This window comes from Lepisma saccharinum, chromosome 9, assembly GCF_977018435.1.
Source record: "Lepisma saccharinum chromosome 9, izLepSacc3.1, whole genome shotgun sequence".
Classification (NCBI taxonomy): Eukaryota; Metazoa; Arthropoda; class Insecta; order Zygentoma; family Lepismatidae; genus Lepisma; species Lepisma saccharinum.
The window spans coordinates 78,824,260-78,851,444 of record NC_139237.1 but is presented as its reverse complement, the minus strand read 5'-3'; the positions used below and the strand labels follow the sequence as shown (position 1 = coordinate 78,851,444).

At 35.9% G+C, this 27,185-nt stretch overlaps 1 protein-coding gene across 5 annotated transcripts in view; it reads left to right on the top strand.

The window, feature by feature from the left end:
* Nf1 (neurofibromin 1) overlaps positions 1-27,185 on the top strand; it is a 135,046-nt gene that overhangs the window by 22,779 nt on the left and 85,082 nt on the right. For 4 of the 5 annotated variants that reach the window (XM_083128478.1, XM_083128476.1, XM_083128475.1 and 1 more), the window contains exons 9-19: positions 1,194-1,384; positions 2,236-2,380; positions 3,293-3,421; positions 5,820-6,013; positions 8,988-9,171; positions 10,796-10,982; positions 15,689-15,730; positions 17,130-17,203; positions 20,249-20,401; positions 23,149-23,327; positions 26,954-27,125. In XM_083128478.1, the coding sequence (XP_082984604.1) occupies positions 1,194-1,384; positions 2,236-2,380; positions 3,293-3,421; positions 5,820-6,013; positions 8,988-9,171; positions 10,796-10,982; positions 15,689-15,730; positions 17,130-17,203; positions 20,249-20,401; positions 23,149-23,327; positions 26,954-27,125 (1,650 nt within the window). The remainder of the gene's footprint in view (positions 1-1,193; positions 1,385-2,235; positions 2,381-3,292; positions 3,422-5,819; positions 6,014-8,987; positions 9,172-10,795; positions 10,983-15,688; positions 15,731-17,129; positions 17,204-20,248; positions 20,402-23,148; positions 23,328-26,953; positions 27,126-27,185) is intronic. The other variant, XM_083128477.1, reaches the window with a different exon arrangement.

Below are 27,185 nucleotides of genomic sequence, written 5' to 3'. Positions count from 1 at the left end.
CCATTCACATGAAAAAATAAAGTATTGGAATGTAAAATCGAGGCTCCACTGTACAGACTTATTTGAGCCTAATCTATTTGTTTTATATTACATTCTGCGCCAAAAAAGAATTGCCCCCCCTAGTAATAAAGTAAAAATTTTCATGCACTGTTGGAACTGTTTCACTAAGCATTATTATCCTTTATGCCAATTTAGTTTCCTTCAAAATATCAACTCTCTTTCTATTGTTTCAAGTATGTTTACGGCAGTTTGGGGGCATCTACATTTACTTATTCTAAAACAATGAATTGTTGGCATCTTTTTAACAATGGAATTTTACACTTTATCCAAATTTATTCTCCTTCCGAATCTCAACCTTCTGCATTGTTTGAAGTATGTTGAAACCAGTTTGGGAGCATCCATCTTTAATTGTTGAAAATCCATTGTTAAAAGGTGCCAACATTGCTCGACCAAGCATCATTGTTGGAGAATAAGTAAAACCCCCAAACTGCCGTAAACGTGGATGAAACAGTGCAGAAAGTTGAGATTAGGTAGTTCAATAAATTTGGATAAAGTGTGAAAATCCATTGTTATAAGGTGCCAACAATGGAGGAGCAAGATTCATTGTTGGAGAACAAGTAAAGATGGATGCTCCCAAACTGCCGTAAACGTACTTGAAACAATAGAAAGAAAGTTGATATTTTGAAGGAAACTAAACAATAGTGGAAGGCAATAAAGGCTGTAAAAAATTAACAATTTAATCAACTAACTGCTTTCTTTGTTGATTTCTTCATTATTACCTTCATTGTTAGAGTAAGTAAAATATCAGAAAATGTTAAAATTACATACAGTATGTACAGTTGTCAAATTAATTACAAGAAAATAAAACTTACTGCTTGAAAGAAAATATTAGATTGTATCACTACGGGGCGATTCTTTTTTGCCGCAGAGTGTAGTTCGATTGCAAATATAAAATCCATCCATCTTGGATCAATCTTAATCTGAAAAGAAAACGATGTACCATAGAAAGTAGGACACAAAACAAAACTGAATGAGGAATATGTCATATGAGTGTCACTTCCTCAACAGGCTGACATATTCCAGTGAACAGCCTAGTTCAAAAAAACTGAATCTTTGAATGTTAATCTTTGTCTTACTATGAATATGAATAATGTATTTTTTTTATAAAATCATATTTTCGTCTCTCGTTTCAGGCATTGCTATTTAATCCCAGTAAACCGTTTTCCAGGGGACAAAATTTTCTTCCTCAAGACACTGAACTAATGATAGATTGTTTCGTCTCATGTTTTAGAATAAAGCCTCACAATAATGAAGCTTTAAAAGTATGTCTGAATCCTAACTTCCCGTCAATATATCATTTTGTTCTAGTCAGTTCTTTGTATAGGTAAGGAAATCTCATTCTTGTTATACATTCAATTTATGATCAAATAGAATAGTGACAATACTAGGTTTTAATGCATAATAATTTATACTGTATGTTTGATATTTTTCAATTCATGGGAGAAAGTCAACAAAGTACACCAGAAACAAGGAATAAATATTCTGTATTCTTGTTATTGTCATTGTACACTGCAGTTAAAAATGTATTTCTGAGCCAGAACTGAGAATTGGACCTGTCTGCTAGTGTTAATGCTTTACAAAGAATCAATCTTTTTTTTTCATATAAAAATGAATAACTAACTAACTCTCTAGCCTTCTCAAACCGGAAGGTTTATACCTGCAGCAACACAAGCCTTCCATCTGTCCCCATCCTGGGCAAGATCAATCCAATCTTTTCCATCCTTACCGGTTTCCTTTAGGTCCATCTCAACGTTATACCTCCATCTTTGTCTTGACTTTCCTACAGGTCTCTTACCATCAGGTTTACCAACAAGGATCCTGTAAACTCTTCTTTCTTCTCCCATTCTGAAAATGAATAGAATGTGTAATTTTCCAATTATACTTCTCTCTGATTATCACATTTTTTTCATCAAATTTTTATGATATAATTTACAAGAAAATAATAGTGTAAATTTATTGCTTACTCTGAATATGAGTTAACTTTTGTAAATTAATGAAAATGCACTTTTTTTTTGTAGAACTAAGGCCCAAATAAAATATATGTTCTGAGATAATTAACAAAATATAACTGATTTATAAGTAGCATGTATATGTGTATTGCCTTTTAATATCTGCCTTTTGCGTAAACGTAAATTTCCAAGTTGTAGAAAATAATTTTATGTTAACCTTTTCTAGGATAATTACGCAACCAAGATTAGGATGGTGGCCTCAGATTGATCTAGTTTATAATAAATCCTCGGAGTTGAGGTCAATGTTTACAGATACGCTAAATAAAGTAACTCAGGGTTATATATCTCATACACCACTTCGAATGATTCAGGTAATTTGTCTTTTTATTATTTAGTGTAAAATTCTGTGTTTTGCCATTTTTTCATCTTCATTTCTTCTAAATTGCTGGCTCATTGATAACTTCACTGCTGTCATTGTGTACTCAGCGGTGGAAAATGGTCAGTAAAAGTCAGGTTTTTCATCTTAGTCTGTAATTTGTCAATTTCTTTTAAAAATGCCAATACAGCGGAACCCTGATTTTAAGTTCCTGCGTTATTCATTCAATCTTGATGGTTCCAAATTAGCAAACTGTTATAAAATTTTCCTCGATTTTGCATTTTCCCACATTTTAAGTTTTTTCACCCTGGTGAGATTTTTTCAATTCTTTTTAACATTTTTCCTACCGGTGATGAAAGCATTTCTTCAAAATTGGCTTCCTTCAAGGAAAGAATAGTGTAGAAGAGAAGCTGAGGCTACAACAGAATGAGAACAAGAAACAAATGCATGCCAATAAAGTTTAGAAAACTGGAGAAAAATGAGTTAATTTTTTTTTTCAGTAAAAAAAAAAAAGAGTTCAAACTGAGACAACATATGGTTTGCATTTCAATATCTGTTGCACTATTTTTTTTTTTAAAAGAAGGGATTGTTTTATTGAATTACATAATTTTGTACAATAATGAAATCGTTGTTTTATTGTGAAAGAAAACAAAATCCAACCCTTACTTTTAGGATGGACAAATTTTATTTGGTCAGTTTAAACAGTAAATTTGAACACGACTAGTTTCCACCCATGTATACTGTATCTCTTCATTACAAGTTTTGTTGAAAAATAATAACTTTAAAGATTAAATCTTAGTTGGCACCACTTTGAACCAAAAGTGATGCAGTTATTGACATTTCTGTATTTTTGGATTGCTGTAAGTGATTGTAATATGCTAACCAATTCATGAAATCTATTTTGTAGAGCCTAACTCTGAAGGGTAAGGATAGCACATCAAAATTCAAGGAGAGAGGAGAGGAGTGGCCTGGACACAAGAGTCTGCTTCTGTGGATGGTTAGGTTGATACATGCAGACCCTATGCTCATGTTAAATGTAAGTAAAAAGTGCAAAAGTTTATTGTGTATTGAATTTTAATGTGTGACTTTTGTTGAAACATGTAAATTTCAAAGTTATAGAAAAATAATTTTTTCCAACCTTTTAATTAATTCCTCCAGGTTTGATTCCTGTGGGTAATATCGGGTCGGAATTTTCCCGGCCTTATCCCCACATAAAGCAGGCTCACTCAGCCTCAAATCAATGGGTCCCTGGGGCCAACCCTGTGGGGTAAAAGTGGCTGGAGTGTGGTGCTGGTCACATCACCTCCAAAATGACTGAGATCGAGATTTTAATTATATCATGTTAAGTAGGGCTGAGCCAATACTACTTCAAATAGATTCTCCCCGATACTGGTGCTTAAATATTGTGACAATTTAAAGTTGTTTAACATAGTGATTAATATTAGTGGGTCAGTCAGTATTCCACTCTATTATAAGCATCTGCGTAAATTTTAGTAGATGAGAAAGGTAACATCCTCTGCACATCCCTCCCTCCCTCACCGCAAGCATTTGGTGATAACCTCCATGGCTTAGCGGTTAGCACAGCATGCTACAATGCCAGAATTTCCAGGTTCAAATCCCAACCTGGACATGAACGTTATTTTTGACTGTCCCTTCATCAATTTCATTATATTATAACATTACTGTTGTATTTAGCTTAAGAATGAGCTTGCCTGCTTTCGTTCAAGCTACGAACAGGATTTTCAGCTTTTCACAAAACCTGATTTGCTGTATAAAGCAAAGATGAAAATAACCTTTCTACAAATTTTTATTTATGAACTTCTAATTTTAACAATAAACAATTATGAGGGTGCCCTTGGTAAGTCTTCTTCACCTGGTTTACGTGGATAGGTCCAGATACAGGAATTCACAGAGAATGCCCTGATTGTCTTGGGGAAGTTTCAAAATATAAGCCTTGCATAAAAAATGAACACAAATAAAAGGAATATTATACATTAGAAATATTACTCACGGTTTTACTGTATCTAGTTCTTTGTAGTTCAGCGCTGTACTTTCTACCTTATAATGACTGATGCTTATAAGCCATAAACCACATACTTGAGAGCTCTCAACACTGAAACAATGCTCACTTTTCACTAATGAAATCACTGTTGACGTATCTTCTCAATTTCTGAATTGCACTTCGTGATCATTCCGCCTCAGTCTGTAGAAGCCACCTTACAACGATCCAATCCGGTTACACTGCAACTCTTTCCTTGTTTCTTGTTGCGAGTTCACCGTTCAAGTTCCTTTTCGGGCTCGAACTCACTATTCCCTTTCGCATTTCACTGTGACGAAATATCAAAATGTCAACTGCTCAACTTTTGTCAGCAACGCACGCGTGAACATGAACCGCTAAGACGAGATACCATCACTCACTCTTGGCCGACTGTTGCAACTACCTCGCAACTACCTACTAATAAAGCACTTATTTTCCATTATCTTTAGGACTCGGTCTATTATTTAAGAGGGGAGTGAAGCCTTTTTCATCCTCATTAGTACCGAAGCACAAATCCTACAACAATCGGTTATAATTAGAGGCACATATTTTTGGTAAATAAAAAACCAAAATTTCGGTACAAAAATGGAGTCAATTTCAGGTTCAAAAGCGGTAAATAAAATAAAATATCGGTGTTATAGCGGTGAAAAAATGGATGAAAAGTGGTATATAAAAAGACATATTGGTTTCAAAATTGTGAAATAATCCTAAATTTGATTTAAAAACTACACTTATTCCACAGAATTAACATTTCACTTCTAATAGCACATTTGTGTAGTTATAAGAGTATTAAGTTCATTTCTGTGTAAAGGAGTCCAGTTTTGCTTCTCCAATATTAACAGCAGAATTAATCAATTTTCCGGGAATTGCATAACTCTCAGGATAATTCAGACCTCAGAAGGTGTCTCGTCGGTGAATAAACCCTGAATTTCGTGTTTAAGAGTTAATTTCGCTTTTTGCAGTTCATTTCGCATTATTTCGTGACAAAATATGGTCACAAAATGCGTCTCACACGTTTCAAAAACATGAAAAATTAACACTACAATGTGTTTTTTCAAATTTCGTTTTTTTCGTTAAAAACGAAATATGCATGCCCATAGTTATAATATCACTCATCTTCGTTGTCGTGATTAGCCAAAAAGTGGCAAAAAAAGTTTCATAAAACAATCCAATTCAATCATCAATCAAGAATTAGACACATTTAGAAATCAGAGTGTATGTGAATTCTAAAACATTGAGAATGCAATAAAGAACAGAATGATGAATAAATAAACTTAAGAAAAAATTAGAACATTGTAAAAGTTATACATGTAGTATTATCATATTGATGTTTTCAGGTACAAAGTGTGTGATTTATTACAAATAATATTTCAATGCTTTTCTTCTTTTTTGACAGAACCAAGGAAAGGCTGGACATGAAATCCAGAGCTCAACGTTGGAGTTGATAAATGGACTCGTATCACTAGTACACCAACCCACAATGCCTGATGTAGCACAAGAGGCGATGGAGGCACTCCTTGTTTTGCATCATCCAGAGAAAATTGAGATGTGGAATCCTGAAGCTCCTATTAATACATTTTGGGATGTCAGGTAAACATTAACAGTTGGGCTGAAAAGTTCGTAGGCTGACTCATAGATGGCGTTACTAGAATTAAATCCATGTGATTTTTACTTAGTACTAACCTTCAAAAGATACGTGTATAAATTTCACAGCTGCCGGATAATTAGTTCGTGAGATATAGCATTGTGAGTGAAGCAGCTTTTGTTATTGTGAAAAAATGGATAAAAAAGAATTTCGTGTGTTAATAAAGCATTGCTTTTTGGCGAAAAAAAATACTGTTGAAGCCAAGGCTTGGCTTGATAAACATTATTCGGACTCGGCACCAGGAAAATCAACCGTTGAGAAGTGGTTTGCTAAATTTAAACGAGGCGAAATGAGCATCGAAGACGATGCACGCAGTGGACGCCCCAAAGACGCTGTTACCGACGAAAACATAAAAAAAGTCCACAAAATAATTTTAAATGATCATAAAGTGAAGTTGATTGAGATAGCTGAGACTTTAAAAATATCAAAGGAACGTGTTGGACATATTGTGCATGAATATTTGAACATGCGAAAGCTGTGTGCAAAATGGGTGCCGCGCGTGCTCACAATCGATCAAAAGCAACAACGTTTTGATGATTCGGAGCAATGTTTAGCGATATTCAACCGTAATAAAATTGCTTCCCCATCCACCACATTCTCCAGATCTGGCCCCCAGTGACTTTTTCCTGTTTGCAGACCTTAAAAGAATGCTCGCTGGAAAGAAATTTAGCACTGATGAAGAGGTAATGGCCGAAACTGAGGCCTATTTTGAGGCTAAAGAGAAATCGTACTATAAAAATGGCATCGAAAAATTGTATGACCGCTATAATCGTTGTATCGCCCTCGAAGGCAACTATATTGAATAATAAAATCGAATTTTGTCAAAAAAATATTTTTTACTATGTTAGCCTACGAACTTTTCAGCCCAACTGTTAGAAGGATCTTACATATACATATGGTTGAGTAGAATATGTGCAAAGTAGATATCTGTCAATTTTTTGATCTAAGTTGTATAGTTATTTTGAAAGAGAAAGGCACCAAAATAATTTAAGAGATTAATTATTAACATTTTCGGTGGTTAGGGTCGTATCAGCAATTGCTAATTTTTCAAAAATTCATTGACATGTTTTGAATGTTGTCAAACTCGCAAAAAATCTTAGCTTTTCTGATTTTTACAAAACATAAAATATAATTTCATTTTATTCTACATGAGGTCTCATGATAAATCCAGGACAATTAACCGATATGAACCACCACAACTAATTAAAAAAACAAACAAAGAGGATACATTAAAGTCTGAGAATGAAGCACAATAGAATAATTAGGTTAAATTGTCTGTTTGTTCGTTTGGGTGTGGTTATACGAGGGTGTACCCAAAAGAAACCAGATTTTTTTTTAAAAGCCATGTATTTTTTTTCTTTTTTTATACAAAACAACCTTATCACCTTCAAAGTACTCTCCATGATACTTAATACATTTGTCCAATCTGTGATTACATTCTTGGAAACATTTTTTAAACTCATCTGTTGTGATGGCTGACAGCTCCTTCCTAGTTTTTTCTTCACCTCTTCTACGTCGTCAAATCTCTGTCCCTTCATGTCCTTCTTCATTCGGGGAAACAAAAAAAAGTCGCGTGGAGCGAGGTCAGGTGAGAACGTGGCATGGGGCAAGAGAGTCATGCTGTTTTTTGCCAAAAACTTGTACACTGAGATGGCTCTTTGTGCTGGTCACTTAGATTCCAAGGCACAAATTTTGCAGCGACCCTTCTCATTCCCAAATCTTCTGTTAAAATTCACTGATCCAAGCTCCAAGATAGTCCAGATAACTTCCCCAGCTCTTCAATGGTCCGTCGTCGGTCTTTGAGCACAAGTTCACGAATTTTATCGACATTTTCGTCCGTTCTGGAAGTTGACGGACGTCCAGAACGGGGTTTGTCATCAATCGACATGTCAACTTCCTTGAAGTGAGAAAACCACTCGTACACTTGAGTTTTCTCCATAGCGCTGTCCTGGTAAGCTGTATTCAACATCACAACCGTTTCTGTGGCATTTTTCCCGATCAGGAAACAAAATTTCACAGCCGCATGCTGTTCTCTTACATCGGCCATCACAAAAAACGAGGTGTGAGCGAAATTGCTTTTACGAAAAAAAATCACCGTGACCAGAGATAAACTTCCCCAGCCAAGCCACTAGGTGCATTGAACTCACAACGAGTTGCTCGTTGCTTGCCTAGCGGGAAAAATTTGTACTACGGAAGCTCTGCCCAGCACAGCGTTATTCCGGTTTCTTTTGGGTACATCCTCATATGTCTACTTTATGCACCCAAACAGGCTAATTCAGACTGGACCTACAGTTTAAACTGGGATCTGAACCACTGTGTGTCTCTCCTTGGTATCGAACCTGGCACACCTTGATTACAAGGCTATAACATTTCAGGGACCCACAACTATCTATTTGCAAGCACACACGACCATGTAATGGTTTTGCTGTGCCTAAGCAGCATTCTTATTATGTTATCCTCATGACAAAAATCTTTATATGCAATCATTCAACTTAATAATATAAACAGAAATCATTGTATTATTCTTAGTTCTTGCATTGTCCTGATATAAATTTTTAGCATTAAAATCCTGCATTATATTGTGAAAAGAAAACAATGTAGGATTTTTATTCATTTTTTCATGATGTAGGATTTTAAAGCTAAAAATTTCTGTCAGGATAATTCAATAACTACTCGTAAGAATAGTACATTATTACGTATAATAAATGGGCTTGAATTTTACAATTCCATCATGGTTCTAATTTTTTTTACTGTATTTCAACTTCTCGATTCATATGTCCTTGAGATGAACATATAATTGAGATTTAACTGCATAAATCTGAAAATTAAAGCATTACGTTTCTAGTAAATAAAGGTATTTTTTCTTTGTAATGTTTGTTATTTGTATAATAGTATTTGGTGGTTTTTTTTTTGTTACAGCTCTCAAGTGTTATTTTCCATATCTCAAAAGCTAATCCAACATCAAATAGTCAATTACACGGACATACTAAAGTGGATGAGGGAAATAATGGTGTGTCGGAATGCTTTCCTTCTTCGGCATAAAGACTATGCGAATGTTGGCAGCCAGATAGCTATCTGCAAACAAGCTCATATAAAGTTAGAGGTATGTTTTCCTAAGATGTTTCTGAATTAACTCCGAATATTTGCTATCACAATAATTGATGCATTAGTTTAGTTTACTTAAATGTTCTGCCCCTTTGGCTGATCGCAAAGATGAGGATGGTTGGTGGTAAGATAAGATGGATGAAGGGACAATCACAGATATATAGGGATGACATGAGCCCCACATAATATTATACTGGCTGACTGGCTGAGTGTCCAGATACCAGAACCGTGCTAGTCTGCCAATTGCGATCCAGGATGCATTAATAGATATAGCAGGTCTAATTCTTTTGTTAAGTACAGCTTCAGTTTTCATATTTTGGTAAAGGTTTTTCATTATATAAATATTTGTTTTCGTAATTGCTGATTTCCCACTTTACCTAAGTAGGGGTCGTATCATAGGCACCGACTCCATGGGGCTTTGGGGGGGGCTCAACCCCTCCAATATTAACGATGTTGGGGTAGAGGCCCCAAATAATTTTGCTTAAGAGGATCTAATGTATTATTTTGCTTGTCTTGTAAAGTTTACTCTGAATTGTACCACATGAATTTAACTTTAAATACACATTTAAAATTTTCTAGACCATCTAGACAGCTAAACCATCAACTTTGGGGAGGCTATGACCAGACACAGCAAAACACATGACTTATTACTATGTACTAAGTATGTAATTATGAGTATTGTTAAAATTTTTATTAAAAAGAGTTTCAAAAGACGATGTGCATGAACTAGGGTAGTGGATGGGACGATCAGTATACAAATGACTCTTACATGACATTCAGAACGAGATCATTGATATATTAGGGAGATTTGTTTTGTGTTCCGTGGTAGCAGATATTAAAAGTTGGGAATATTTTGCTATTATGGTTGACGAAACTTGTGACATATCCATCCGTGGAGAATTAATATTCTGCATTCGAACTGTGAATAAAAAATTTGATATTTTTGAGGAATTCATGGGCTTTTATTAGGGGTGTGCGGGATGGGAAATGTTCGGGACAGGAAATGTTCGAAATTTCCCGAAGCTCTGAAAATATCAAATTATACACGTCATTTTCACTAAGTAATTTCTGGATTAAAATCTAACAATTTACGATAAGTTCCAGAAATTGACAATGCATAAAACGTCGAGAAATAACGATATTTTAAAATCAGCATTCGGTATTTCCCAACAGCTCAGGGTCCCGAAAAGTCAGGAAATCATTTCCCAAAGTCGGGACAAGAAATTTTTTTCCCGATCTCGGTCCTGACTTTTCGGGATCCTACACCCCCCTAGCTTTTATGAGGTTCCGAACACTGAGACCAAAACTTAAAATAGGGAGAGAGTGAGTCATTCATTAATTTATTTCAGTGATCAGAGGCCCCCCCCCCCCCCTCCAATAATTTTGACGACCCCTGGGTCATATAAAGAAAGGCTAAGAAAAAGTCAAGAATTTTGAATTTGTTATTTTAGTGTACACCCTGTAAAATAGACAGCACAAAAAAAATTAAACTTTAAAAAGTGATCTTTCGACCCCATCTGAGGGTCATTGCCAGGGAAAATGTACAAGTAATTGTCTTTACTGGGCGAATGAAGAATTTTAGTATTTCCCTAAATTTAATGAAATATTTCCTTTACTTTTAGGTTGTGTTCTTTATGTACCTGTGGAGCATAGACATAGAAGCTGTTCTCGTAGCTATGTCGTGCTTCAGTCTCCTCTGTGAAGAAGCAGATATACGCTGTGGTTCGGATGAAGTTACTGTCACGTACTTGTTACCCAACTACCATGTTTACCAAGAATTAGCTGCTGCCACCACCATTCTTACCACAGGTAAGTTAAGAATAACTTATGCTTTATTCATGAGGGGAATCATTATTTTACATGAGGGTATACTAATTAACTGGAATTCTGCAGTTTTTGTAAAGTTTTGTACTATGTTGCATATACAGTAATACTCAAAAATAAAGCAACACTAGTCATCCATTTAGTGCAAGTGAGGTGTTGTAATTAATTCTTATGAACACAGTGCAACCTTAAATTATGCTTTTCAGGCCTTCCCGATGGCATAGTGGTAACGTTGTTGCCTTGTAATCAAGGGGTCCTGGGTCGATACCTGGTGGATCCCACTTTAAACTGTAGGTCCAGTCCCAATTTGCATTAATGTTCATAACGTGGAATTAAAACCCAAAAATTCAAATTATGTTTTCCAGGGTTTTCATCTTTAAAATTGATATTGTAGGAAATGTAAATCAGGAGAAATCATTGTAACATTTGCAGAGGGTGAAGGTTCCTTGAAACTAGTGTATGGAGAAATTGTAAAATAAGAGTTTCAATTAGGGCAATTTGATCAAAACTGACAATATTGTTCTGAATAGGAGAAAATATTTAGTGCTTACTATTGTCAATTCATCAAGTTACTAACTATAGATTATCAGTTCAATATACCACTAACTAACTAACTCTCTAGCCTTCTTAAACCCGAAGGTTCATGGCTGCAGCAACACAGGCCTTCCATCTTTCCCTATCTTGAGCAAGATCTATATACTCTTTTCCATCCCTACCGATTTCCCTTAGGTCCATCTCAACGTTGTCCCTCCATCTTCGTCTTGGCCTTCCTACAGGTCTCTTACCATCAGGTTTCCCAACAAGAATCCTGTAAACTCCTCTTTCCTCCCCCATTCGTGCCACATGGTTTGCCCACCTAAGGCTTCTTGATTTAATTATTCTAATAATATCTGGACATGAATACAAATTATGTAGTTCTAAATTATGTAACCTTCTCCACTCACCTGTCTCCTCATCCCTTTTAGGTCCAAAGATTTTTCTAAGGATCTTATTTTCAAATACTCTCAATTTATGTTCCTCTTTCAATGTAAGGGACCAAGTTTCACATCCATATAATACTACAGGCAAGATTACTGTTTTGTATATTTTAACTTTTAGTTTCTTAGATATTAAATGAGAAGACAAAAGTTTATGAAGAGAGAAGTAACATGAATTTCCTGAATTAAGCTTACTTTTTATTTCCTCTTTAATATAATTTTCATTTGTTAATATTACTCCTTCTAAGTATTTGAATTTGGAAACTGGTTCAAACGAGTTGTTATCAATAATTAGATTTTGATTATTAACTAACACTTGGTTTTGGCCTGTAAGCATATATTTAGTTTTCTCTTTGTTAACTTCCAAACCTATCTCTTTAGCAGTTTTGAAAAATATTTTAGCATTATTCTTAATTGTATTCACATCATCCCCCAGTAAGTCTACATCATCTGCATATGCTAACAACTGAGTCACACCATTTAATTTTAGTCCTTTAGTTTCTTTTACCTTCCTAACAGCATATTCTAAGGCAAAATTAAAGAGCAATGGAGATAATGCATCTCCTTGTTTTAACCCATCATGAATTGTAAATTTGTCAGACATATTAATACCCACACGAATTTTACTTTCTGTTTCACTGGTGCATATTTTTATCATACTAACAAGCTTCTTAGGTATTCCAAACTCTACTAATATATTATATAATTTATCTCTTTTGACCGAATCATATGCTTTTTTGAAATCAATGAATAGCTGATGGACATTTTGATTATATTCCCACTTTTCTTCAAGTGTCTGTCTGATGTGAAAAATTTGATCTGTAGTTGATCTGTTACGTTTAAATCCACATTGATAATCACCTATAATTTCATTAGCATATGGTGTTAGTCTTGTTAAAAGAATGTTAGACAATATTTTATATGTTGTTGAGAGTAAATTCCACGGTAATTAATGAATTTCCACCATATTTAATTAACTCAGCTGGTATTAAATCAATGCCAGGTGCTTTGTTATTCTTTAGCCTTTTAATAGCATCTTTAACTTCAGTCAAGTTAGGTTCTGGAACTAAAGGTTCTGCTGTGTGTACTTCATTTACTTCTGATTTATCTCCTACATGGACACTTAAAAGGTCATTAAAGTAGTTCTTCCATCTATTTAGAATATCGCTTGGGTCAGCTAGAAAATCACCGTCTTTATCTTTTATCAAGTTTACTTTAGGTTGCCACCCCTTTCTAAACTCATTTACACCTTTATATAAATCTCTGATATTTTTATTTTTGCTGTTTGTTTCAATTTCGTTAATTTTGCTTTTCAAGTAATCTCTTTTTTTACTTCTAAACGTGTGGTTAACTTCTCGCTTTATTCTTATTATAATTGTTTAGATTTGTATCATCAGAGTTATTTAACCACCTAAGTCTAGCCTGATTTCTTATTTCTATTAGATTATGACATTCATTATCAAACCATGGCTTACTTTTTCTCGGTTTATGGTATCCTATACTTTCTTTAGCTGCTGATTCTATTGCATTACGTATGTGCTCCCAATTCTTATTTAAGTCTGTTTCATTTATATTTTCATCATCATTTAAATCCTGCAAAATATCAAATCTATTTGACAGTTTAATTTGGTAATCTTTCTTAATTCTTTCATCAGTAAACTTTCCTGTATCAAATTTTATAACTTTTAGATTTTGTTGCTTGTGATTTAACACTGAGAGTCTTTCTCTTAATTTAGCAATTACTAAATAATGGTCAAAAAATACCTAAAAGTACTTACATTAGTGATTTCAGTGAAATGACATTTCGGGATGTAACTACTCCCTTCATCAGGTAGAAAGGCGATGCCAATTTAATTATGCCATTGGCTGTGTCAAACAAGACTTTGGTCAAGAGGTATGGTAAAAATAGATAAAAGGTTAAAATGTGATTTAAGGCAGCTGAACATGTGTAGGTGACTTATCCTACCATTACGTTAGAATCCTGATGTGAAAGTCCATAAAAACACTAAAACAATTATACTCAAGACACGTTAAAAACCACTTTTGAAGAAGTGGCTTGGTGAACACTGTACAGCTGTCTAAGGAGGCCTCTCATGGAATGCCGGAAGTTATGCGGTGCATTTCCCTCATACTCCCTTTACCTCACCCTATTTCCGTTGGGTTGCGTCATGTCTAGCTCGAAATCTATTATTTCGAGAGATGCATCGATCACGGCCGGGGTGACCCGGAAGCCGATTTTTTATTTTGTTGTGATGCAGCCAATGGTAATTAAATTGGCATAGCCTATCTACGTAGTTTCACGGAAATCATATTCTCGCTAACGTAAGTACTTTTAGATATTTTATAAAAGATTTTTTCTTTTTATATTGTACTGATAATCTATACTACGTGAGTAAGTCGCACCTGCATCAACATGAATACTAACTATAATGGTTTAGAAGGAACAATATTATTTCATAGTGGGTAATTAAGATTTTTCTTATATTAGTTAGTCAAAAAATACAATGATTTTTGTACCTGGAAAGCATGAGGTCCTGACCATTGAAGTAAATTATTTATTACTATTGTTTTTATATGCTACTTTGACAATGAGTAGAGGCTTGCATATTTAGTTTTTGATGAAAACACAAAATGTGAAATAACACATTGTAATGTTAATTTTTAATGGTTCTGAAAGGTGAGAGGTGCAGTATCCTACCCTGTTTTGTCACGAAATAATGCAAAATAAACTGCAAGATGCGAAATAGATTCTTAAACACGAAATTTTGAGTTTATTTACCAACGCAACCCTTCTGAAGTCATAATTATCCTGTGAGTTACAACATTCACAGAAAGTTGATTAATTCTGCTGTAAACATTTGAGAAGCAAAAATGGATCCTTTTATACAGAAATAAAGTCAACACTCTGGTAACTACATAAATGTGCTATTAGAAGGGATATGTTTATTTTGTGTAGTGAGTGCAGTTTTTAAATCAAATTTGGGATTATATTCACATTTTTTAAAACCACAATGTCATTTTTTATACAGCTTTTGATCCGTTTTTTCACTGCTTTAACAGCAAGATTTTATTTTATATACTGCTTTTGAATCTGAAATTGATGGTTTTTGTACCGAAATTTTGCTTTTTTATTTACCAAAAATATATGCTTCTATTTATTACTATTGTTTTTATATGCTACTTTGACGGTGAGTATTGAAAAATGTATTAGCAGTTGGAATGATTACTTAAGTAGTAACAGAAAACCGCTTGTTAAACGCAGTCAAAATAATAATAATAACAATAACAGTATACCCATGAGATTAGCAGTACGTGATTTTTTAAATATTTTAAATTAAAGTTTTCATTATAACAGCTCTAGTGTTAGTTTCTGAATAAAGTAGAAATGCAATTAAAGTTTTCCAGAGGTTTTAATCCACATGATTATTTTCTATATTGTAATTTCTGATTACGATATTGTAAATAGTAACAGTTGATATATGTTTGTATTTTACTTGACTAACCTTCTACTAAATTTTATTCTATTTACTAACAATTGTGAGAAACATCACTCTGCTGTAAATTGTAAGTAAATTGAAGTTCTTTCAGTAGAACATAATGTAAATATATACTGATATGTAGTTTCAGAATATCATTATCCATTGTGATGTGCATTGTTTATGCTTTATTTACGCTATTTTGGAATTGAATTTCATTTTTTCTGTTTTAATGCAGCTAACAGGGAATCCAAGATATATTGTCGTGAACATAGTGAGGGTATGTTGAGTGTTATAAAATATATTTGTCTGTAATGCTTTTGTTGGAGTATGTGTGTAAGCTTATTAAATACAAGAAGTCAGTGTTCTAATGTACAAATTAGTATTATCCTAACTATGTTTCTAAATGTAAATAAGCATATAAGTGAAACACCAGAGGATCTGCACTGCACTACATTATGGCAAAATGTGTCATGAATTTGAGATTTTTTTTTATGCTTTATGTGTGCATTTGCATATGTACTTTGAACATGTTCAAAATGTGTTCAGTGGAGCATTCACTGTCTTGTGTCAGGGCTGAACTGGTATCGGTATCGGAAAGAATCAGTTGGAATTTGGGAACCAGTATCAGCTGGATCTTTTGCGTGGTCCACAAGAAATGCTGCAGGACACTTTCGCTATTCTAAATGTCCTAATTTTCATTATTATTGCAAGAAAAATTATGGGGAGGATTTGATTTTTTTATCTGCTGGACTCCTAAGTGCCACACGTTGTGAACAAGTTTCTTGTTTTCATTATTACATATAATAGTAAATCGTTTCAGGAAAGAGTAATATCCATTCATATGTTACATAACAATTTTTGCAGCAGAAAATCAACATTTTCAAAATGCATTTGTTTAAAATAGTAACAATAAATACATTGTTTTGTCATTCTAGTTTGTCATTCCTCCGTATGTAAATAAATAAAAAGAAAATACAAAACTGAGTTATCATCTGAAGTTTTCATGAAATGATGTGGTAATTGCTGCCATGTGATTGGTGGTTTTGTTTTGAACAAACTGTCTGGTTAAAATACCTCTTACATAATCACAAAATACAGTGTGTCCACACATAAATGGAAACTTTGAATTTTGCACAATTTCAAGGTAATTAAACTACAAAAACTACCATACGGCATTTTTGCAGACCTCATAAATGAACAAAATCTCTGAAAATTCTAGCTGATACTTTCTGATACCAGTAGCACTAGTATTGACTGATACATCAGCATTGGTATCAGCTCAGCCCTGATATTAATAACAGTGGAACTTCAATTGTGCATTTTCCATGGCACTGTCTCTAGTTAGCATAATGTGGAAAAATAATAGCTCAGGCATATTTAATGAGATTTTGCTTGACTGGGAGCAGAAAGGGAAAAATGTTAAATCCAGGTTCCACTGTATTCCTGTCTTGGTTCTTCATCTTCTATGTGTACCTTCTGCTATCATGTTGTATGGTCTCTCTAATAAACTGTCATTTTTAAACTGGAAGTTTATATGCTCGTAAATTGTCAAAATGTTGTTGAAATAACCTGCAAATGAGAATTCACTGCTTTCGGTATTATGCCTCCAAATCTTTGCCCGATCACTTTCATAGTTATTTGTATTAGTTTATTAACAATATGTTCTCTCTATATAGGAAGGGCAGCACTCCAGAGAAGAATTATGACGCTTCTAAGGAAGATTGAGCATTGTGTGAATGGAGTTCAGCCAGTAAGTGTTAATTTCTCCTGTTTGTTGGGTGAAAATGTTAAAAATAAGAAAATGTGTGTGGAGTCTCATTACTCATGTCCCGATATTATTAGAATGATTAAATCAAGAAGACTTAGTTGAGCAGGCAATGTGGCATGAATGGGAGAGGAAAGAAACTCTTCCAGGATTGTAGTTGGGAAACCTGATGGTAAGAGACCTGTAGGAAGGCCAAGACTAAGATGGAGGGATAACATTGAGATGGACCTAAAGGGAATTGGTAGAGATGGAAAAGAGTATATATTAGCGCATCCAGAAAGTAAGGTTCCCTGGGGTCGTGCACATAAAGGAAACATTCATTCAATGATTTATTGCCACAGATACAGCACTTGTCTAGTTACTTGTCAACATAATTTCCGCTGGAATTCAGGCGCTTGTCATAGCGTGGGACCAACTTCTGTATACCTGCGTCGTAGAAGTCTGCCGCCTGGGCGCCGAACCACTGTGTGACAACCATCTGAACCTCTTCGTCGCTGTGAAAATGTTGACCGGACAGGAAAATTTTTCAGGTGTAAGAACAGGTGGTAATCACTGGGAGCGAGATCCGGGCTGTACGATGGATGATCGAACACCTCCCAACTGAACCTGTCCAGAAGGGTTGCCCGCAAGGGCTGCAGTGCAGTGCACCTAGCCATATGAGACTTCGCATTGTAGTGCAACAAGATCACCTGGCACTGAGCTTACCGCATCGCTTATTCTGAATGGCTCGTCACAATGTCCCCAATGTTTCACAGTAACGGTTTGCGTTCACAGTCTCACCTCTGGGCAGAAACTCGATGAGCAGAATGCTTTGTCTGTCCCAGAACACTGTGCACATCACTTTTTGTGCCGACACAGTCTGTATGAACTTCGTCCTGCATGGAGATCCACTGTGACGCCAATGCATGGACTGCTGCTTGCTTTCTGGGGTGCTGTATGCAACCCACGTTTCATCCCCTGTGATGACCGGTTATGAAAATCGTCATCATCATGGTAATGCTGCAAAAATGTCGGTGCCGTGTCCATGCGTTTTCCTTTGTGTTTGGGCATCAGTTGTTTCAGCGCATACAATTTCAAGAGGTGTTTGGTAACAATGTAGTGCAACAACGACCAGGAAATCTGTGGGAAATCTGCTGAGTTCCGTGATTGTGATGCAACGATCCTCCAATGTGCACTGCTGCACCTGCCCCACAAGCTTGTCCATAACGGCCGATGGCTGCCCACTGCGCTCGTCGTCATGCACATTTTGCCGGCGTTCAGTAAATGTCCTACACCAACGACGCACCATCTGCTTGCTCATAACGTCTGGCCCATACACCTGGCACAGCTGATGATGAATTTCAATCGGCTGTATGTTCTGTGCGTTCAAGAACTTGATCACCGAACAAACCTCGCACGTGGCGGGAGATGGAATAAGAGCTGTCATGTTTCATCGCTGCTGTGACGCTACTGAGGACTTTCAGGAAGCGTCTCCTAGGACATTCACTAGCCAGGACATGTGCCTCTCACGCATGCGCAAAACCGGTTTCAATGCGCATGGCCTGCCACCTGTGGGCGAGTGGGAAACTTACTTTCTGGATGTGCCTAATAGATATTGCTCAGGATAGGTACAGAGAAAGGCCTGTGTTTCTGTAGCCATGAACCTTCGAGTTTAAGAAGGCTAGAAAGTTGGTGTGGAGTCTCCCTAGTTAAATTTCAGAGCAAAGTGACAACATGTTACTTGGAAACAAATTGGTAGGGCATCTGCCATGTGGAAGGCCATGTTTGGTTCCTGGGGTGGATGATCAAGGGTCTGAATTTTCCAGCCTTGTCCCAGCATAAAGTGGCCCTGGGGCTTACCTAGCCTCAAATAAAATGTGTGCCTGGGAGCATCCCTCAGGTGGGCAGGGAGAGGTGGCCAGGGCATGGTGCTGATCACATCACCTCCAAAATGGCAGAGATTGAAGAATGTGTGTGGCCCTACCTGCACACCTCCCTACGTATGCCTCATGGCATGGTGCAAAGTGTACATGCAACTTTACTTACTACTTGTATCCTTGTGCCACGACAAGCATACATGTCACTTAAGTGTGTCACTCGGAGTGGGCTGTTTTCTCAATGGTGTGCATCTTATCTCCTCGGTTTGTTGATTAGTTGTGTGCATGCACAGTCAGTGCTTTCTTGCAGATAGGAGGGGCTTTATAGTCACTTGTTATTCTTGGATGTTGATTTGTTTTATTTTGGTTTGCTTTCTTTCCATTTTTGACTAATTTGAAAGATGAAGATGAATGGGGATAAGATTGATGAGAGAACAATCACAAAATAAACATGGTCACGAAACAAGCCCGACATAGGACTACACTCCTTGTGAGTCAGTGCCTTCTTAATCTGCAAAACTCAGTCCAGGTTGCAATATTTTTGTTATTTTTCGTTGCTTTCCTATCACTTTTGGCTAACTACAGTATTAAGGATGAGTGGTGATTTGGTGAAATTGACGAAGGAACAGTAACAATGGGCACAGATTCCCAAGCTGGGAACTCTGGTGTCAAGATCAAAAGTCAACCCCTAAATGTGCTTGGCCACTGAGCCAAGTGGTTAGCAGAGTATGCTGCAATGTCAGGGGACCGTGGTGTTTCTGATTGTCCCTTCATCATATCATCACTCATCCTCATTGTTGCAATAAGCCAAAAGTGTCAGAAAAGGGACATAAAATAGTCTAATTCAACAACAACTGAGCCACATCACTTCAATGTGAAAGCCACCTTAAGAATAAATTACTTAAAAATTATGTAAAGTTAAAGTTATGAAACTGATTTAGAAAGCCAGTACCTAATAGATCAATCATATGTGAAGAAAAAGAAGGTCCACTATGATTAATATTGTAGGAACTAAATGGGGTCCATGAATTTGCTGAAGATACAATTAAAGAGAAATTTACAAATTCACATTTGCTTTCTCAATTTATTTAAAACACTAATTCGCAATTTATTTTTGTTGCTAAATTCCAGAAGGTTGTGTTGTGTGGTAATGTTTGGTAATGTCTCTTGTTAGGCTTGGGAAGAAACATTTCGCAACTGGGATGCATCAACCAAGATCTTGCTAGCGTATCCTAAAGCCAAACTGGAAGATGGGCAAATAGAAGCATTTCATCGCACCATGGGTAAAAGAAGAGCTTCACATCAAAGTTCTGAACATGAATTAGAGGTAAGCATAGTACATTTACAAGTTCTGTGGGAAAGTAGTTAATGTAGGTACCGATGTAATATAATTCGCTGCATTTATAGCTCCATTTTCTTACCCTGTTTTATATTGTTAAAATTTCATACCACTCTATCCAGATTTATGTTAATCAGCAGTGCTTTTTTTGTTTTTTTTAGCCCAATATTAATAGCAATGCTGATATTCACATTGATTGCCATCCATTGTGATGATGATACTTGGATGTTGAAACAATTGAAAGTAGTTCAAATGTTTATAATTGCTAAAGTATAGTTTCTAATTGGAATTATACCATAACTAATCTACTAGAATTTTGCTGTAAAATGTTCATAATTTCACATAAGATAATTATTTAATCACAAAATCTATTTCTTCCTGCAATGCTGTTGTTAAAAAAAAAAAATGGTCAGTATGCTGCATGAAAGCATTGGGTGGCATTTTTGTGGGTCCTGTGAGATTACCAAACTCCAGAAAAGTATGAGCCTTTAAGGCTAAGCTGGACCTTTGACTGATGCCATGACAGCTGTTTTTTACTCACACGCACCCTGAATCCTGTTGCTGAAATTTTACTTTTTCAATTAAATTTCGCAAACAGAAAAAATGTGACAACTTTTTGGCATTTTTGTAACACTGACGAGACTTCTGTAAATTGTGCATGAAAAATGACATTTCAAGATACTCTCTTTTTCTTTTTAAATCAAATGTTACCACTCCGTAACATCTCTTCTATTTACAAGACAGATGAAAATTAGAAGAGAAAATGTATTCACATGTTGAGTGTGTTAACTTGTGAAGTATTTCACAGCATTATATCGATATCATACAATGCTGCCGATATGAGAGCCATTTGCAAGAAAGGATTAGGTTTCCCATACTTCAATAAAAGATAAAAGGCAGTCTCGTATATTTTCCTCCTAAGCAATTAGAAAATTGACTTTATCTCCTCAGTTTTAATGAAAAAGCTTGAATATTGTAAAAAAGATTAAGATATTGACATACGAGTGTAAGTCAATATATAATTCGCAAAATGGAATAGAAAGAAAAGTTGAAATAGTTACCTGATGAAATTTGGTTTATTGTTTAACGTAATCTCTATGAACATTTAGGCACTTGTCCCAGCGTTTCACGAGTCCCTCAAAGCCAACAGCGAAGAAGGTTTGTGGTTGGTGTCGTAGCCAGCTGGTAACCTCCCAATGGACCTCCTCCATATCCTGGAACCGGTGACCACCCAGGTGATTCTTCAGTAGGCCGAAGAGATGGAAAGTAGGATGCTGCCAAATTCAGACTGTAGGCTGGATGTTCCATTCGCTCCCAACATAGGGACCGTATGTGAGCCACTGTGGTATAGGCACTGTGTGGACGAGAGCTGTCATCCAACAGAAGAACTCCATCTCTCAAAGCACCTACACGTTTCCTGCGATTGGCTGATCGTAACTTCGTCAGGGTTCTGCAATATGTGACTGCAGTGACAGTGTGACCCTGGGGCCAGAAATTCCATGAGTAGGATGCCTTTACTGTCCCAAAACATGGTGACCATCACCTTCTGTGCTAACTGGTTGACCTTAAACTTATTTGTTTTTTGTGATGAGGGATGTTGGCTCTCGAATGACTCACCACCGCACGAGAACATGACTACTAGCGCCGTATTCGATGCACGGTGGTGCTGCCAGCTACACACACACTTGTGGAATGGATCAGTGCAACAACTGATAGTTTTTCTTGTATGTACGCATTGCTTGCATTATAGAATTATTTTCCTGTAGTTTACGGTTATTACAAGCATAAGAAAACAGTTTTTTTTTGTGACATTTCAGGAGAACACACGCTCCTGATCATGAAAATGAAAATAAATGTCTGATGAAAGGAGCATGTGTTCTCCTGAAACGTCACAAAGAAAAACTGTTTCTTATGCTTTAATAACCGTAAACTACAGGAAAATAATGCAACAACTGATATTCAAAAACAATTTCACATTGCAGCTATTCGGAGATATTTCATTTTGCGACTTACATATTGACTTTCCCTCGTATTTTCACTATATCAAAACCTTCAGAAAAAATAATGAAAACTGATAGGAAAATACTCATGAATCCAGAACCATCTGTTGTTCATCAGAGCAAACCATGGTTTCACATAGCGATTTTTTTAAAATCTATTTTTGCTAACAAATTATTCAGTAATAAGGTAAGTTCATTCAATATTGTCAAAAAACTATTCAGTTCTAAAAACACTGCAGAAAAATGCTGCTATAGGCTTTTGGAATGTGTGGAAGAACTGAAGCATCAGAACTCAACAGATGAGTCTTAAAAAATGTGACTTTCTTGTGTCGACTATTTGGTCACATGTTTTGTTTTAAGAAATTTCACGTAGATTTTAAAATCTGCTGGAATCTTTGACATATATATGTTAAGCACAAAATGGGTAATGAGAAAAACTTTTTTTGTTTTGCCATCATTGAAATAATTGCTGCTCTGATTGACATTTATGCAAGTTCATCACTCATTTACTCATCCTAAGACAGCGTTTGTGTGATCCAGCTGCATGACACATGTAGATTTTAGATTTCTTTCATAAAGTGCAAAGAGAAAAGTGGCGTAGCATCATGCATTTTTTTTTTTTTTTGTGTGTGTTATGGTTTAAGATATGTTAAGCAACCTCACTACTTTAAACTAGCTCTAGTTGCAGAGTGTATTTACTTTCTCAGTGATACTTACATGTGAGTAACTTTTCAGGATCAAATCAATGAATGGGCCAACATGACAGGGTTCCTGTGCTCTCTGGGTGGTGTCTGCCTGCAGAGGAGGTCCCCATCCAGGCCTCCCCTGGGAGCTGCCACCCCAGCGTTGGAATCAAGGAAATCCAGTGTCTTGCCAAGTTCTAGTCAGGATGTGCAGTATTGCCCTGTGACGCAGTAAGTTCATAATCTTGATTTTGGAGACAGTTTTCTGTTACTTCATCTGTTGTCCCACACTAGACGTCATTTACTGCATTTGTGAACTATGCTAGAAATTTCAGCTACTAAAATAGAGCATGTACTCTTCTATTATTTGTTGAAGAATATGTTTGGAATGTATATACAGCATGTCTTGCTTATACGTATAATAAAAGCAAAAATCACAACTTTTTTATTTACCAATATTTTTTGTCAAAACTTTGTACAAACATGTAACAACTCAGAATTTTTTTTACAAATCAAGAAAACTAGCGCACTTCCACATGTGAACCGTTAGTGGCACGGCAAATGTCAAACCAGTTGTCAACCTGAAGTCACACGTTTTGAAGCATATGCAGGGTAATGTTGCTTACTACAACCACAATTCTTTCATGCCACTTTTGCAAATCTCTAACCAGTGTACAGTAAACTTTGTCCTTAACACACCCCCACAACAAAAAATCACACACAGTGAGGTCTGGCGACCGTGGGGGCTATTCAATATAATTCGAACCTCTTACTATCCATTTTCCATTGAAATGCTTGTCCAGGAAGTCTCGAACGAGATTTGAGAAATTAACCGGTTTCGCGTAACTGTTTTTCCCATTTCTTTATTGAAATGTACGATGGAACTACTTCTTTAGCACCCAAACCATAACGTGCATGACATCGTCTCTGCACAAGTGTCACAGATGTCACTTCAGACAACGTTAAAACACAAAATACCTTTTCTTGTGGCCACTGCATGACAAATGACTACTGAGAAACTGATAATATCAGTTTTCAAGACATTCTGGATACTGCGCAACTAACTACCACTGAATGTGTTGCTTAAAAAAATTTCTGAGTTATTCTTTAAAATGAAACAACAATTATATCATTCTGACAGTTTGTTTAGAAGTTATGAATTTTTCTTTTATTATACATATAAGGGGGACACGCTGTATTACGGGTGGGACTGATTAAAATCTGTTCTTTATCGGTATCGGCTGATATGGTGTATCGGTAAAATTACCGATTATATTACCGATCCAATATATCGATAAATATCTGATAATTTAGTGCAAAATTCTGCCATTTTGTTGTAATTTTTATGAATTTTCATCAATTTCATCACTCATCCCCATCTTCGCAAATTAGCCAAAAGTGGCACAAAAAGCAAAGTAAAATAAAGCAAATCAAATCAAAATCAAATCACTTGCTTCTGTGCATGCACAATATAGACCCTGCGTTAAAAGCAAACAACTGTCATTAACAGCTAACAGTATTGCCCTCATTCTTACATCAACTTGACAATAGGCCTGACAGGACTTACTTAGAATACAATCATTTTAGTACTCACGTACGTATTCTAATTATCTACATTGTTTTTTATTCCCTTTAACATGAAGGAAACTTACGTTTGAACAGCATCTCGTATGTATTATTCTTTCTCTAGGTGAGGGATAAGAACACATCACATAGGAGAACATGAATAGACACCTACTTGGAGAAATAGTTGTAAATTTTTTGTAGATTTAAAATAAATACCGGGTGTCCCAGAAGTCTTCCCTGATTACAAACTTTATTCATATCTGCTATATGCAAGGTAGAGATGTGAAAGTGGTGCCAAAATGTTGGAAAACTAACCATTTTTTTGTTGCAGGTTTGAGTGACGTGGCTGTAGTGTAGCAGTGTCAGTGCCCAGAAAACCGGAAATGTTCACAAATCAGGAAAAAGTTCAGCATGTCCTCTGGTATCACGAGACCCGGTCACCAATAACAGTGCAGAGGAACTTTCAAATGTACAGAATTCTTTCGTCTAGAATATCTGCCATCAATAAGTTGGTATTTAAAAAATGCAATTTATCTTCATTCCCAAATCCTGTCAAGTCCAAGAAACATTGTATGGATAGATGCCACCTGATATCAAGAGCATTAATTCCAGATTCCTTGGCACCGACACTGCTACACTGCAGCCACATTACTGAAACCTGCAACAAATAAACTTGGTTAGTTTTCTAACATTTTGGCACCACTTTCACATCTCTACATTGCATATAGCGGATATGAATAAAGTTTGTAATCAGGGAAAGACTTCTGGGACACCCGGTATATTCAACATGAAATTTAAAGACCTTATTTTATTATTTAATATATGACATCAGAATTCACACTCTCGAGTAGGGTCAAAGATAGGGTTGGCTCAGTAGCTATGTGTGGTTAGAGCATTGGCATTTGACAGAGACCTGGGTTCAAGTTCTTATCGGCCGACCTCCTTGGTGGAGTGGTTAGCACAGCATGCTATGATACCAAGCATCCTGGGTTCAAATCCAAGCTTTGGTATGGGTGTTCTTTGTGAGTGTACCTTCATTCATATCATCACTCATCCTCACCTTCCCGATTAGCCAAAAGTTGCAGAATAGCAAAGTGAAATCAATCAAGTTCTTATCAAGCCTGAAGTTTTTGCCATGTATCTGTGTTGGATTGTTAAGAAAGTATTATGAGTACTAGTTCCTAGATAGTATTTGTATTCTTCCGGCCCCTGTGGCGGAGTGGTTAGCACATTGCACTACGATGCCAGGGGTCCCAGTTCGAATCCCGACCTGGGCATGGATGTTTGTGAGTGTCCATTCATCAATTTCATCATATCCTCACTCATCTCAATCTTTGTAAATTAGCCAAAAGTGGCACAAAAAGCAAAGTAACATAAAGCAAATCAATCAATCAAATATTTGTGTTCCTTATTTTACTTTGCTCTTCCACCTCTCTAAGCCAATGACAACAGTGGGGATGAATGATGAGTACTTGAAGTCGATGATGGGACATTCACCAAGGAAACCCATGTCCGTGATAAGGGTTGAACCTAATGCTCTTGGTGACAAGATCATAAGCACAGCCATCGAGGTGTCAGGTTGCTAGATGGTGGTGGTGATGTTTTGAACAGAGCTGTGAATACTTGATGTGATTTTTGAAAAAGAAAATCTTGAGAAGTGACCCATACATGGTATGACAGAAATTGCTTTTTGATTGATATTCCTATAAAATACTGACATGTAGGGGTATACATATTTCATTTTTGACGAAAAAACGAAATGTCAAGAAACACATTGTAGTGTTAATTTTTCATGCTTTTGAAAGGTGTGAGATGCATTTTGCTACCATGTTTTGTCACGAAATAATGAGCAATTAACTCGTAAACACGAAATTTAGGGTTTATTTACCAATGCGACACCGTCTGAGTCTGAATTATCCTGAGAGTTATGAAATTCACGGAAAATTGATTAATTCTGTTGTTAATATTGGAGAAGCAAAAATGGACTCCACAGAAATAAACTTAATAGTCTGATAACTACTTCATAAATGTGCTATTAGAAGTGAAATGTTAATTTTGTGTAATAAGTGTAGTTTTTAAATTAATTTTAGAATTATATTCACAATTTTAAAATCAAAATGTCTTTTTATATACCACTTTTCATCCAATTTTTCACCACTATAACACCGAAATTTTATTTTATTTACCGCTTTTGAACCCGGAATCGACTCAGTTTTTGTACAGAAATTTTGCTTTTATATTTACCAAAAATATGTGCCTCTACTGATATGCATTCACAATGTTTCTTGTAGATTTGTTGGACAGCTTCTTCGTTTACTGGTATGCTCCAATGAAAAGTTTGGTGCCCAGATTCAGAAACATGTAAAGGAGCTTGTAGGCCATGAAATGTCACCAGCTTTATACCCAATTCTCTTTGATCAGATTAAGTCCATAGTGGAAAAGTTTTTTGATCAGCAAGGCCAGGTATGCATTTCTATTTATTTCATATGGTTGTTCCTTCTGGAGAAATATTTTTGTGCATGT